The 14,353-nt window shown below is 39.5% G+C and overlaps 1 protein-coding gene across 1 annotated transcript; it reads right to left on the reverse strand.

Moving 5' to 3' along the window:
- Positions 1-12,915: 12,915 nt before the first annotated feature.
- Positions 12,916-13,872, reverse strand: LOC101595876 (olfactory receptor 5B3-like). The gene has a single exon (XM_004667590.1). The coding sequence runs from the start codon at positions 13,870-13,872 to the stop codon at positions 12,916-12,918; it is 957 nt and encodes a 318-aa protein (XP_004667647.1).
- Between the last annotated feature and the right edge of the window lie 481 nt (positions 13,873-14,353).

The following is a 14,353-nucleotide window of genomic DNA, read 5'->3' on the forward strand; positions in this document are numbered from 1 at the left end:
CTTGTCTGGATAAATGCATATATTACTTACCAAATTGCCCTGGAAGCACTATACTTAATGCTCATATTCATATATTAATGCTACTATCACTTATAGTTAGAAAAGTTTCTCTTTTCAGATTGTGATGATCACTGGGATGACCTAAAAGGCTGAGATAGTGCTGAGAAGAAGGGAGGTAGGAGTGTCCAGCACTGAAACATCTCACACACTCCAAAGCTTATGGTCTATTGTAGAAGAGGTGGCAGAAAGAATATAAGAGCCAAAGGAAGGGTATCACTCCTTACATAAAACTGTATGGGAAGAAATTGGCCTTGATATCCAAGACCTAGAAATACTTACATCTTCATAATAGGAGAAAAAGATGATGACATCAAATTAAAAGAGAGACTAATGGAGAGAGGGAGGGGATATGACAGAGAGCACAGAGAGCACTGTATGAAGGGGAAAGTGGGGCAGGGGAGGGAAATACCAAGGTATATAAATTGTGAAATACACACACACACACACACACACACACACACACACACACACTTAATAAAAGAAAATTGTTGTGCTCCCTGAAGCTCAAAAGTAGAAGTATGAGCATTATGATTTATATCAATATAGTAAGAGTAATTTGTTTTTTTTTCTTACTAATATTGTTTTTATATTCATGGAACTTTAGAATTATTGTGGCTAATTGCATAATTTGCATTCATGTTGTAACACTTTTAGTATTAGCAACTATGAATCCTCTATTTTAAAACATGTGCCTTTAAATGCTGAGACATCTCCCCAGTCTCCTATTCCTCTAAATATTTCCATACTCAGTATTTCTCTGTGGATTATGTATTAGCAGTTATACCTTATGTGGTCCTTGCCACTTAAGGCTATATCATTTCCTAACAAAAGCATGGCATAGTTTGAAAAGAGTGGCTTGATGAAGTAATTTCCAGCAACTTATTTTGTATACATTAAGGACAATGAGAATTGAGTAGCAGTATGGAAAGAAAGATGTTTTGGCAAAGATGGAAACTAGTAGAGTCTCTTGAAATTCACTAAGTATTGGAAAGGACTAAATCATTCATGAATTTCTCTTACAATCAATGATCAAAATGTTCAGCACACAGTTTCAATTAAACTTAAGCTGAATTATTTCATTTATTCATTAAATAAATATTTATTGACAACCTATTATGAATCCTATCTATTCAAGTACTGATTATCATGTGAAAAACAATTAAATTAAGTGTTCTTGTGAAATTTAAATTCTTGCTTGGTAACTTAAACAAAAACAAATAAGAAAATACACAATAGGTAAAATATGATAACTGTAAAGAATGACATAGGATGTCAGTGTATTTAATGATGGACAGTGACTAGTTCACAATGGTTGTCAGAAAGGACTCGATGACAGGGTAGCAATTGAAGCAAAAAGTGAAAGAATTCTTTATAAGTACCAGCATATTCCAAGAACCTGAGACATGAAAATGGCTGATATTGTGAAAAGAAAATCAGTGACAGAAAGCAAGAGACTTCTGGCCAAGATGGCAACTGCCTAGCTGCACTGCAAATCCTGGGGAAAGAAAGGCAAGACATTAAGGCTTCACTGGGTCTTTCAGGGGAGAGCAATCTCCAATAGATTGCCAGTAGGAGTGCACGGGGGGGGGGGGAATCACTGACCCCCTCGCAGGTGGGTAGCCCCCCCCCCAAGTAGCCACTGTACCCATGGCACCACCATGTGCCAATCAATCCCTGTGTGCTGAAGCTTAGAGTGCTCCACCCATTTGCCCACCTACTGCTCTGGCCACCACATGTTCAGGAGTCCTGGCAATAACAGGGAATCCCTGATTCCCTTGCAGGCGGGTAGACCACCCCTTCCCCCAAGAAGCCACTGCACCCACGGTGCCGCTGCACACTGATCAAGCCCTGCGTGTGAAAGCACTGCTCCACCAACTTGCTCTCTTACTGCTCCAGCCACCACATGTTCAGCGAGCCCAGGCCCACAGCAACTGCCACGCAAGATCAGACTGTATCTGTTGCTTGTACCAGTTCAGGTGCCATCCTCTACCTGTCTGCCATGCCAGCTATCCGCCATTGTCCTGTGGTGGGGGAGTGCAGACTGCTTCCAGGTCCCAGTGTTACCATGCCAGAATCTGGGCTGCTTCAGTGCTTGGTGCCTGTGTCCCTTCTTGCTTGAACACAGGCAGCTTTGGTGCATTGCCACTTGAGATATCAGGTAACTTTGGCACCCTGGCCAGGCAGTAGATCAGGTGGCTTTGGCAAGTAAAAGCCAAAGCCCTGGCTGCTTGGCAACTGCCCCAGACTGCCTCAGATTCCCACTGTGCTTGAACCCGGGCTGATCCACCCACTTACATGCCCATACATTGTCATGGGAAGACCACAGTGCAAAAGAAACATGAAAAATCAAATGCAAGACAATCCAGTTAGATCACCCAGTCCTACAATGAGCATATCTAATCAAAACATACAAGAGTCATTAGGATCAGAATAAGAAAATGAAGCTATGAGCAATGCAACCCTGACCAAGCTACTCATAGAACTTGCAGAAAAGCAACAAAGGACCAATAATCATGTGGATGCTGCCATCACTAGACTAGACCTAATAGATAAGAAAATGGAAGGAATTCAAAGAGAGTTAATAGATTTGAGGGAGAGTGAAAAAGAAGACCTCAAAAATCAGCTGGCCATGCTAAATGAAGACATAAAGAAATGCATGGATGAATTCCAAGAATCATCAAGAAAATCAGAAAATGATGTGAAAAGGGAGCTTGATAGAGTGATGGAAATTATGCATAGAAAAGTAGTAGAAAATGCAAACTTAATTGAACAAGTGCAAAACTCTCTAGAAGCTCTCAAGAGTAGAATCAACCATGTGGAGGATAGAAACTCTGATGTGGAAGACACGATGGAATAAACAGTTCAAGAATTCAAAAATTTCAGTAAGTTCAAAAGTTCCTGTGAATAGAACATGAGGGAATTGTAAGATACACTTAAATGTCCTAATATCAAGATCATTGGAATACCAGGAGAAGAAATTCAGACCAAAGGCATGGAGAATTTATTTAACAAAATAATTGAAGAAAACTTCCCCAGTCTCTTAAAACAAAGGCCCATCAAGATACAAGTAGCCAAGAGTACTCCAAACAGACTGGACCAAAGGAGAAACTCTCCAAGACATATTGTCATTAAGACTCTAAACATTGACACCAAAGAGAAAATCCTAAAAGCAGCTAGGGAAAAAAAGCACACCACTTTTAAAGGTAACCCCATCAGAATTACTTCAGACTTCTCAATGGAAACCCTGAAAGCTAGAAGGGCCTGGAATGAAACACTGCAAAGTCTAAGAACCTATGGCTTCCAACCCAAACTACTCTATCCAGCAAAAGTATCCCTCATAATAGATGGTGAAAGTGTGCTCTGATGTGTGACTTTTGACCTTTTAGGCTTGTACTTCTCTCTCTCTGCTGGGGCTTGTGAAGGCAGGCCACCTTCTTCTGCCATTATGGAACTTCCCCTGGATCTGTAAGCTTCAATAAATATCCCTTCTTCCATGACTGTGCCAGATCTGGAAGTTCATCTCAGCGAACCTGAATCTGTCTGCTACAGAACTTGTTGACAGAAGTGGGGTGAGATAAACCTGTCCATGTGGATGATGATCTTTTGGAACCTTTGTTTTGGAGGAATAGGCATAGATTTGGTGCTTGCGACTAAAGATGTCTTCTGGAGTGGTAAGCCAAGTTTTATGTACTATTCTGATCAGAGTTTGAGAATTCTAAGTACAGACAGTATAGAACTTTGAGGCTTCCTTTATGAGCTTTCTAAGGAAAAGGAAAGATTACAGAGGACTTTATTAAAACTGGGTTACTGGCATAAGGGCTGGCTGCATCCTGCTGCCCAGACCCAGAGAGTTTGATCAATGTTAAATTTGTAACAAACTAATGTGCTTAGCTAGAGATGTTGGACTGAGAGATTTAAGATTTTAAGCTGGAAAACCTCAAGCAAGTTAAAATTATAGGCACTGAGACTGGTTTTAGGTTACTGAATCTGCTATTGTCAAACACATTAACAATCTTAAAGGAAAATGGACCAATTGCTTTACCATGGAAAGGATGCCTGAGGAAAGACTATCATAGAAATACAAATACTTTTGAAAAGAGTTAACTAGAGAAGGAACCTACTTTTCAAGGTTATGATTTATTTTGTTGGTAAATTAAAAATATGTCTGTGTCCTGCACACCCGATATTGTTTTCAAAAGCATAAAAAAATATGAGGAGTGGTCATAAATTACACATGCTTCCAGGAGCTGATGCTGAGATGCAGCATAAGGTAGGAACTGATGCCTTGATAAGCTGAAAGAGCCTTTGGGAAATGTGAGGAGTGGTCATAAATTGCACATGGTTCCAGGACCTGCTGCTGAGATGCAGCATGAGGCAGGACATAATGCCCTGATAGGCTTAAAGAGCCTTTGAAAAATGGACCATGATTTACATAAAGACCTCAAGTTGTTTTGGATATACCAGGACTATAAAGCACTACCATAGAGTGCACTGTTGGCCTAATATGGAAGTGCTCCCTGGCTACTCTGCCCAGCTGGAGGAGTGAAATTGAAAAATCTGGAGACTGTCAGTCTTTGGTTATATTGGACTTGAACTGCAGAAGTTTGATGATGGTTAAGTTTGCATTGTTTTAGTCTCCCCTTGCTATGCCTTATACCAATTGAAAATGGTTACTCTGTGTCTTTGTATGTTAGAAATGTTTAACTTGTTTAATTTTACAAGTCTTAATATCTTAAATTGGTCAAGACTGTGGGGTCATTGAAATTGAAATGAGTATAATTTACAATGTGTGATGGTTATAAATCTTTTGGGGGCCAGGGGCAAAATGTGGTGGTTTGAATAGAATAAATGGCCCCCAATATATTCAGTAGTTTATTTGCTTGTGGTTTGTATTCTGCAGCCACCTGGATGGAGGCAATGTCACTTGGTGGATCTTTAGGTGTGGTGGTGGGTTTCAGATTTCAATCTAAAGATATGCAAAGTGTACCTAGCTGGAGTTCCTGAAGTGTGCTATGATGTGTGGCTTTTAACTTTTTAGGCTTGTACTTCTCTCTCTCTGCTTGGGCTTGTGAAGTCAGGCCAGCTTCTTCTGCCATTATGGAACTTCTCATGGATCTGTAAGCTTCAAAAAATATCCCTTCCTCCATAACTGTGCCTGGTCTGGAATTCTATCTCAGCAAACCTGAATCTGTCTGCTACAATCGATCAACAGGATATTACAATCATAAATCTATATGCACCAAACACAGGGGAACCACAGTTCATAAAACAAAACCTACTTGACAATGAAACAGAACAAACCACTAATACCATCATAGCTGGGGACTTCAATAAACCATTATCAGTAATAGACACATCATCCAAACAGAAACTCAACAGGGAAGTAAGAGAGCTCAACAAAACCATAGATCACTTAGACCTAATAGACATCTACAGAACATTGCATGCCAAATCGACAGACTACACATTCTTTTCAGCAGCTCCTGGAACATTCTCTAAAATAGACAATATACTGAGTCACAAAGACTGCCTCCACATATTTAGGAAGATTGACATAATTCCCTGCATGATATAAGATTACAATGCTATATTGCTAGAAATTAACAGCAAAGACCCACCAAGAATCCCATCACCACCTGGAAACTGAACAGCACATTTTTAAACAATAAATAGATAGTGGATAAAATAAAAAATGAAATTGTGAAATTTCTAGAAATGAATGACGAGGAGATTACATCATATGAAAATGTATGGGACACAATGAAGGCAGTCCACAGGGGAAAATTCATAGCACTAAATGCCTTCATAACAAATGGCAAAGATACAGGAAAAGAAATAAGGGACATGGTCCCATTTTCAATAGCAACAACAACAAAAAACAACCTTAGAATAATGTTAACCAAGGAAGTGAAAGGTCGATACAATGAAAACATATGGTTGGGAACCAACTGCTCTTGATTTGGCTAACTGATCCCCTCAGTGGTACAAGAACCATAGCTGGAACAGGGAAAAAAGTCAGAACCATAACCAAACATAAGCCCACTCTCCAATATCAAGCTACCATCAATCATGGGGTACAAGAGGGCCTACACCTACCAAACTCTCTATCAAAAAAGTAAGTGTTATCTCAATTTTCCGGGTGCTAACTTACTCTCTATTGGAGAAGCTGCTTCTCTTTCTCAGATAGATGCAGATCCTAAGGAGAGAGCTGCCCCAACATACCTCAAAAGGGGCCTTACTGAAACTAAGGATAATTGGCGAAACAAGCAAGGGTGATGTTTTCCTGATGAACCAGATACCAGCACAAAGGGGAAGGAGACCAACACAGAGAAAAATCAACTCCTACCAAATCAGAGAGCCAGAGCCTCAGAGGCTCCCAACACTTCAGCACTGAAGCAGACCAAAAATGAACCCAACATGGCTCAGGGAAACTTTGTGGAAGAGGGCACGGAAAGAATGTCAGAGTCACATGTTGGGTCATGATATGCAGAGACATTTATCGTACCAATAACTGTGGGCTAACTCCACAATGCACGACCCATTTACATCAACAAGGAGGGTCCATTGGGAAGGGTAGATAATGGATGAGCCTAAACAATGGTACCAAACTGCCTGTATTTGCTGAAAAGAAAACTAATAAATTAAATTAAAAAAAAAAAGAAAAGAAACTGAGGAGGACTTGACAAAATGGAAAAACCTCCCATGCTCCTGGTTAGGCAGAATTAACATTGTGAAGATGGCAATCCTACCAAAGGTAATATACAGATTTAATGCAATTCCAATTAAAATCCCTAAGTGTTTTTCACAGAGATAGAAAACATGTTCTCAAATTTCATATGAAAAGGCAAAAGAGCTCACATATCCAAACATATCCTCAGCAAAAGAAATATCTCTGGAGGCATTACCTTACCTGATCTAAAGCTATATTACAAAGCCATAGTAATAGAAACAGCATGGTACTGGCATAAAAACAGGAGTATAGACCAATGGAATAGACTTGAGAACCCAGATTTTGGGTCAAGCAACTACAGCTACTTGACTTTTGACAAAGGCCCTAACAATATAGGCTGGAAAAAAGACAGCATCTTCAACAAATGGTGCTGGACAAACTGGATAACCATATGCAGGAAACTGAAACTTGATCCACACGTTTCGCCATGCACTACACTCAAGTCCAAATGGATCAAAGACCTCAATATAACACCAGAAACTTGAATACTATTGGAAGAAAATTTAGGAAGTACTTTCCATGATTTAGGAATGGAAGAAGACTGCCTGAACAAAACACCAGTAGCTCACGATCTTAAACAGTTACTCAACCAATGGGATCACATGAAGCTGAAGAGTTTCTTTACAGACAATCATACAATAAGCAAAGCCAACAGGTTACTCACAGAATGGGAGAAAATGTTTGCTGATTATCCAAATGACAGAGGCCTAATAACTGGAATCTACAAAGAACTCAAAAATATAAACAGTAAGGAGTCAAACACCCCACTCACAAAATGGGGCAAAGAGCTGAACAGGCAGTTCACAGAGGAAGAAATACAAATGGCAAACATACACTTAAGAAAATGTTCATCATCCCTAATCATCAGGGAAATGTAAATTAAAGCAACTATGAGATTCCACCTCACCCCAATAAGGATAGCAAACATCAAAAAATCAAATGAAAATAAATGCTGGCGAGGATGTGGAGAAGCAGGAACACTCATCCACTGTTGGTGGGAATGTAGGATGGTACAATCACTTTGGAAAGCAATATGGAGACTCCTGAAAAAGCTGACTATAGAGATACCAACAGACCCAGTTATTCCCTTACTGGGAATCTACCCTAAAACATTCAAAGCACAGTCCAGAGAGATTTGCTCAACCATGTTTGTAGTGGCTCAATTTGTAATAGCTAAGAGCTGGAATCAACCCAGATGTCCATCACTAGAAGAATGTATAACTAAGATATGGTATATCTACACAATGGGATTCTATACAGCAGTAAGAAAACGTGACACAATGAAATTTGAGGAAAAAATGGTTGAACCTGGAACAGATCATTCTCAGTGAACTTACCCAATCACAGAAAAAAAAAATTGCCACATAGTCTCACTCATCTACAGTACCTAACCTGAATTGACCCAAGATACCTTACATACCCAGCAAGCATCTCATGGACTAGACAATAGGGTGGGTGTGGGGGGGAAAGCAGGGCAATGGAGGGCTGGAAAACACAAATCTAGACCCAAACAGCAATGTTACCATAAAATTCTACTTCCTAAAAGGCAGACCAAATGGCTGAACCTTCACCAGGCCCTTAGAGGGAACACCTGAACCACAAGACACTGGAGAAGGTATGATGAACACTATCCTTAATCTTCTACATCTTCCCTCCCTCCGTCCCTCTCCCTCTCTCTCTCTCTTCTCTCCTACTCTTGGATATTAGTTATCTTTTTCCTCCTTTTCTTAGTGGGCACTGACCTGTAACTCCCAGTACCAGCATGGGGCTATCATCCACAATGAGCTTTTGGTCAGAGAGACCTACAACGTTTCCTAAAAGAAAGACAGATTTCTGTCTGAGTACTTGATGACCCACCAAAGGTTAGTGGCAAGACCCTACTGTGAAGACACCTTATGTGGTTGACACATAAAATGGAAGGCATGGCTGGAAGTTGGAAAAGAGTCAGTCCCCAGGCAGCCAGCATATCTAGTGCCAGAAGGTGCTACATGGGCAACTGGTGGAAAATGACCAATACCTGTCCAAGTAACTCATGGTCTAACCTTCTTTGCAGAAAATACCCTGTTGTGATGCCCATACATGTGTAATAGTGGCACACAGCCATGGTGGGGAAACAACTGCTCTTGATTTAGCTAATTGATCACCTCAGTGGTACAGGACCCATAGCTGGAGTTGGGAAACAAGTCATAACAATATCCAAACATAAGTCCATTCTCCACTATCAAGCTACCATTGATCATGGGCTATAAGAGGGCCTACACCTCTTAAATTTTCTATTAAAAAAGTAAGGGTTATCTCATTTGTCCTGGTGCTAACTTACTCTTCATTGGAGAATCTGCTTCTCTCTTTCAGATAGATGTGGATCCTAAGGAGAGAGCCACCCCATCATACCTCAAAAGGGCCCCAGCTGAAACTAAGAAAAATTGGTGAAACAAGCAAGGGTGATGTTTTCCTGGTGAACCAGATACCAGCACAAGGGGGAAGGAGATCAACACAGAGAAAAATCAACTCCTACTAAATCAGAGAGCCAGTGACCCAGAGGCCCCCAACACCTCATCACTGAAGCAGACCAAAAATGATCCCAACATGGCTCAGGGAAATTTTGCAGAAGAGGCGGCAGAAAGAATGTCAGAGCCACATGTTGGGTCATGATATGCAGAGACATTTATCTTACCCATAACTGTGGGCTAAGTTCACAATGCACGCCCATATACCTCAAGAAGGAGGGGCCTAGGGGAGGGGGTATGTCACAGATGAGCCTAATAATGGTACCAAACTGCCTGTATTTGCGAATACAAAACTACTAAAAGAAAATAAATAAAAGAAAATAAAGAAATAGAAAGACAATTGCTTGTCTCCATGTCTATAGTTAGATTCTTGTTCTTCTCTGTATAGAATTACAAAATAAGTTTAAGAAAGTTTCTAGCAGATTAAAAAGCACTTGGATAAAAAAAAAAGACAATCAGTGAGAAAGAAGACTGATAAAGCACTGGGAGAGTAATAAGAGAGAACATGACTTCAATAAAAATGGGTAGCCAATATGAGAAATTGCAAAGATTTTTAGAAAGAAAACTGCATGTTAGTGTTTCTCTGGTTTATAAGCCAAAATCTGTAAATGTTTAGTAATATATTAGTACATTAAAATGTTTTATGGCTGAGGAATAAATATTTCAATCAGTAAAGTGCTTTCCTCTTGAGCATGAAGACTTGAATTTGATTCCTAGTATCCTTATAAAAATGTTGTATATGGCGGTATATGCTTATCATTCCAGTTTTGAGTAGGCAAAGACAGAAACATCTGTGGGGTTTTATGACCAACCAGTCTAGCTTAACTGGTGAACTCCAAGCCAATGAGAGGCCCTATCTCAAAACAAAACAAAACAAAACATAAATATAAAGTGAACAGCATTCCTGAGTATGACACCCAAGGTGTTCTTCAGGCCTCTACATGCCTGTGTACCTACACATGCACCCCTCACACAGACACACACACACACATGTACAAAAGTATTTAATTTCTTCCTCCATTTTCTTGCAATATGGTCTATACTTTTTAGAATTTAAATATGAACATGTTAGTTGTGCAGAAATACTTGATCCAACAGAAACAGTAATTCATAGATTCATCCTTCATTTTTCAGTAAAATGTACAAAGAGAGAGCACACAGTTTCATTTAATCATATATCATACTTCCACTCAATAACAGACTTGTATTAATAACAAAGAAATACTTATTACACACACTTTATATTCTGGTACATAAAACAGTAAATTACTATCAATAAACGCTAGCATTTTCCACAGTTCTTCCAAGAAGCAGAATTCACGGGATAGACATTTGAAGGAGAAGTTATTCTGGGCATGAGCTCATGTGGTCTGGAGGTTGGAAGCACTTGCTGTGCCATGCCCAGTGGGAGAAGAACAAAATCTGGTGACGACTGCAGTCAGCTCAAAGGCCTGAGCAAGAGAGATGAGGTGCATCGGGTACATGGAAAAGGTCAGGACCAGATCATAGCTCTAATGTCTAATACTGACAGAAGATTGTTGTTGGATGTTCTAGGAGGGAAGTACAGGGGGATTTAGATAGATACATAGATGATAGATAGATAGATAGATAGATAGATAGATAGATAGATAGATAGATAGATAGATAGATATACAGACAGACTGAGACTTGCTCTTTTTATTCAGTTGAGATCTCAGTGGTTGAGATGATGGTGACCCACATAGAGGAGAGCAGATTTGTATTGTTAGCTTCAAGTTCTGAATTTCCCTTTAAAAATATTCTCATAGACATAAAAGCATTAAACCAGTCAAATAAACACATAAAATTAGCTATTACCAGTAGCCATTACATACAATTCTTAAAAATCTACCATACTCATGTGCATGTTATGTCATGACACACCCTAAAGCACTCCTTTTGTTTTACATGTGTTTGGATTGACATATAGTTGGAAAAGCATATGCAAATGAATGAATACATCACTGTTTAGAATGAGTTCTTGAAAACATTACTCAAGGATATTTTAGCTATTCTCATTCAGATATTTAATTCTGAAGTTTTGTTTTCCCAAAAAAGATGTTCTTTTTGTGATAAGATATTAGGTATCCGTCTTTAACTGTAATTTTTGACACTTTACACATAAGCGTAATGCATTTTGATCTTATCTTAGCTACCCTCTTTAGTTGGTCTAAACTTCTTTTTCCCAATTAGTCCCATCCCACTTTTGGCCTTGTTTATTTGTTTATTTTATTTATTTGAGAGAGAGAAAGAAAGAGAGAATTGACTCACCAGGGCTTCCAGCTACTGCAGATGCATGTGCCACCTTGTGCAAATGGCTTATACAGGTGCTGGGGAATTGAACCTAGGTCTTTAGTCTTCACAGGCAAGCTCCTAACCACTAAGTAATCTCTCCAGCCCTGGCCTTGTTTATTTTGACACATGGGGTAATTTAAGGTCATTTGCATGATCATTGGTGGGAGGTTATGTCCTGGATAATGGACAACTTACCAGTGGCTATATCAATGATGGACAGGACTCTGCTAGCAATTATTAGCTACCATTAGCTAAGATTGGAGATATGGGGGTCTTCTGAGCCCTTTCCCCATCCATGGTGAAATATTGACAGGCTCAGCTTTGTGTAGGAAATCATAGCTACTGTGAATTCAGGAGTGTACCAGCCATGTTGTTTCCAAAATACAGCATTCCACAGCCCTCCTCTCCATCTCCCTGCTCATACATTCTTTTCTTCCCCTAGAAAGAGATTTTTGGCATGTGAATATGCATGTGTGTGTGTAATGTGTGTTCCTACAGTTATAGGTAAACATGGACATCTGTGTGGAAGTCAAAGGTCAATGTTGGTGCCTTACTCCTTTTCTCCTTGCCTTACTTTTGTGATATAGAGTCTCTTGCTGAACCTAGAGCTCACAGATTTGTCTAGACTAGCTTGCCAATAAGTTCTGGGGTTCTTCTAGTCTTTGGCTTCCTAGTACTGGGATTAAAGGTTTATGTTACCATTCCTGGAATTTTATGTGAGTGCTGGAGATCTGAACACATGCCTTCTTGTTTATATGGCAAACACTTTATCCACCGAGTTATCTCTCCAGTCCAAAACCAAGTTTTGAAGATGTAAAAATATTACTTCAAGAACTTAACCACAGGGGCTGGGGATATGCTTCCGTAGTTAATGGTATTTGGTTCATATACCTGGCACATGGATTTCAGAGGCCCTGATCCCATGCAAAACTGGATGCAATGTGGTACAAGTGTCTGTAATCCCAATGAGCCTATGTCAGGTGGAGGTGTAGTTAGGAGAATCCCAAAGCTTCAGGCATTTCAGTAACAAATAACAATAAGAGAGATCCTGTCTCTAAACAAGATGGAAGGAGGAAACTAACACCTTACAATTGTGCTCATAAACACACATTCACACACACAGAATAAAGAAATTTTACCATAATATGCATGTGTCTATATATACACGTTACTCACACATGCATGCATACACCGAAACAATGAAAACATAAAAACTTAACTTCAATGAAGGTGTAAACTAACTAACTAACTAATTCAGTACATAGAGAAGATCTGAGAGGAACAAATTTACAAAGTATGCATCCTTCATACTTTAAAGGCCTGCATATTTTTCTTCCAACAAATGAATGCACTTTTGACTTTCAAAAATGCACTCTTGACCTCCTTGTTCCTCAGGCTGTAGACTAAAGGGTTCAGCATGGGGATGACCATACTGTAGAACACCGATGCCACCTTGTCAGTGTCCATGGAGTGACGGGAACTGGGCTGCAGGTACATGAAGATGACAGTTCCATAAAATATAAAGACTGCTGTGAAGTGGGAGGCACAGGTGGACAGAGTCTTGTGATGTCCCACAGCTGATTGCATCTTTAGGATGGTAATAAAAATGAATGTGTAAGATATCCAGATTACTATGATAGCAAAAAAGATATTGAAGCTCACGACATAAAGAAGGATCAGCTCACTAACATGACTATCAGAGCAGGACAAAATCATGACTGCTGGGATATCACAGAAAAAGTGATGTATCATATTAGACTTACAGAAAGACAGACTTAATGTGTCTCCAGTGTGAATGGAAGCATTCAGGAAACCAGTGACATAAGAGCCAACGATCAGCCACATGCACACACTTGTTGTCATGGTGGTAGTATAATGCAGGGGCTTACACACTGCTGCATAGCGATCATAAGCCATTGACACCAATAGGAAGTTTTCTACAGTAGCAAAGGCTGCAAAAAAGAACATCTGAGCAGCACAGTCACTGTAGGAAATGACTTTGTCTCCTATAAGGAGCCCAGCCATGACTTTAGGTGTTACAGCTGAAGAATAACCAAAATCCACCAGAGACAGGTTACCCAGGAAGAAGTACATGGGAGTGTGGAGCCGGGAGTCCAAGAGAATCAGCAGGATCATCCCCAGGTTCCCAACCACAGTGATGACGTAGATGAGGAGGAAGGTTATGAAGAGGGGAACCTGCAGGCCTGGGTCACTGGTCAGTCCCAGCAGGATGAACTGTGTCACTTCTGTCCTGTTCTCCATCAGTGTTTTTGGACAGTCATTAGATGCTCTGTAGCAATGAGAATGACTTAGAAGCTGAATTCAATTTGGAATGCATAAAAAGTATTCTTTAATTTCAATGGTAATTTGCACTTCTGGGTTCTACAAAGTAAACATGAAATTCAGAATTAAACTAAGCATATAGGGTATATACAAATCATTGAGAAGTCTTAATGGGTCATGCATGTTTCAAGCACTTATATATTTGTTAACTAAGATGAAACCAATTTAATAAATTAATGAAAAAGACTTGTGCAGTGGTTATACCTGTTAATTCACTTTTTCTAATCTAGGTAAAAAATCAAACTTCCTAGTTGTTCATCTGCCAAGAACTGTTATTGACACTCTGTAAGTTAATTCTCTATTTTCTCTCAATATTGTATCTTACTGGCCGTGAAATTAATGAAAGTTATAAAATCATTATGAAACTAATGAGGTTGAATAATTAATGTATATTTATACA

This window comes from Jaculus jaculus, chromosome 1, assembly GCF_020740685.1.
Source record: "Jaculus jaculus isolate mJacJac1 chromosome 1, mJacJac1.mat.Y.cur, whole genome shotgun sequence".
NCBI classification, from domain to species: Eukaryota; Metazoa; Chordata; class Mammalia; order Rodentia; family Dipodidae; genus Jaculus; species Jaculus jaculus.

Excerpts from the sequence above, each read along its gene's own strand:
- LOC101595876 (XM_004667590.1), bottom strand. The coding sequence starts at position 13,872 with ATGGAGAACAGGACAGAAGTGACACAGTTCATCCTGCTGGGACTGACC.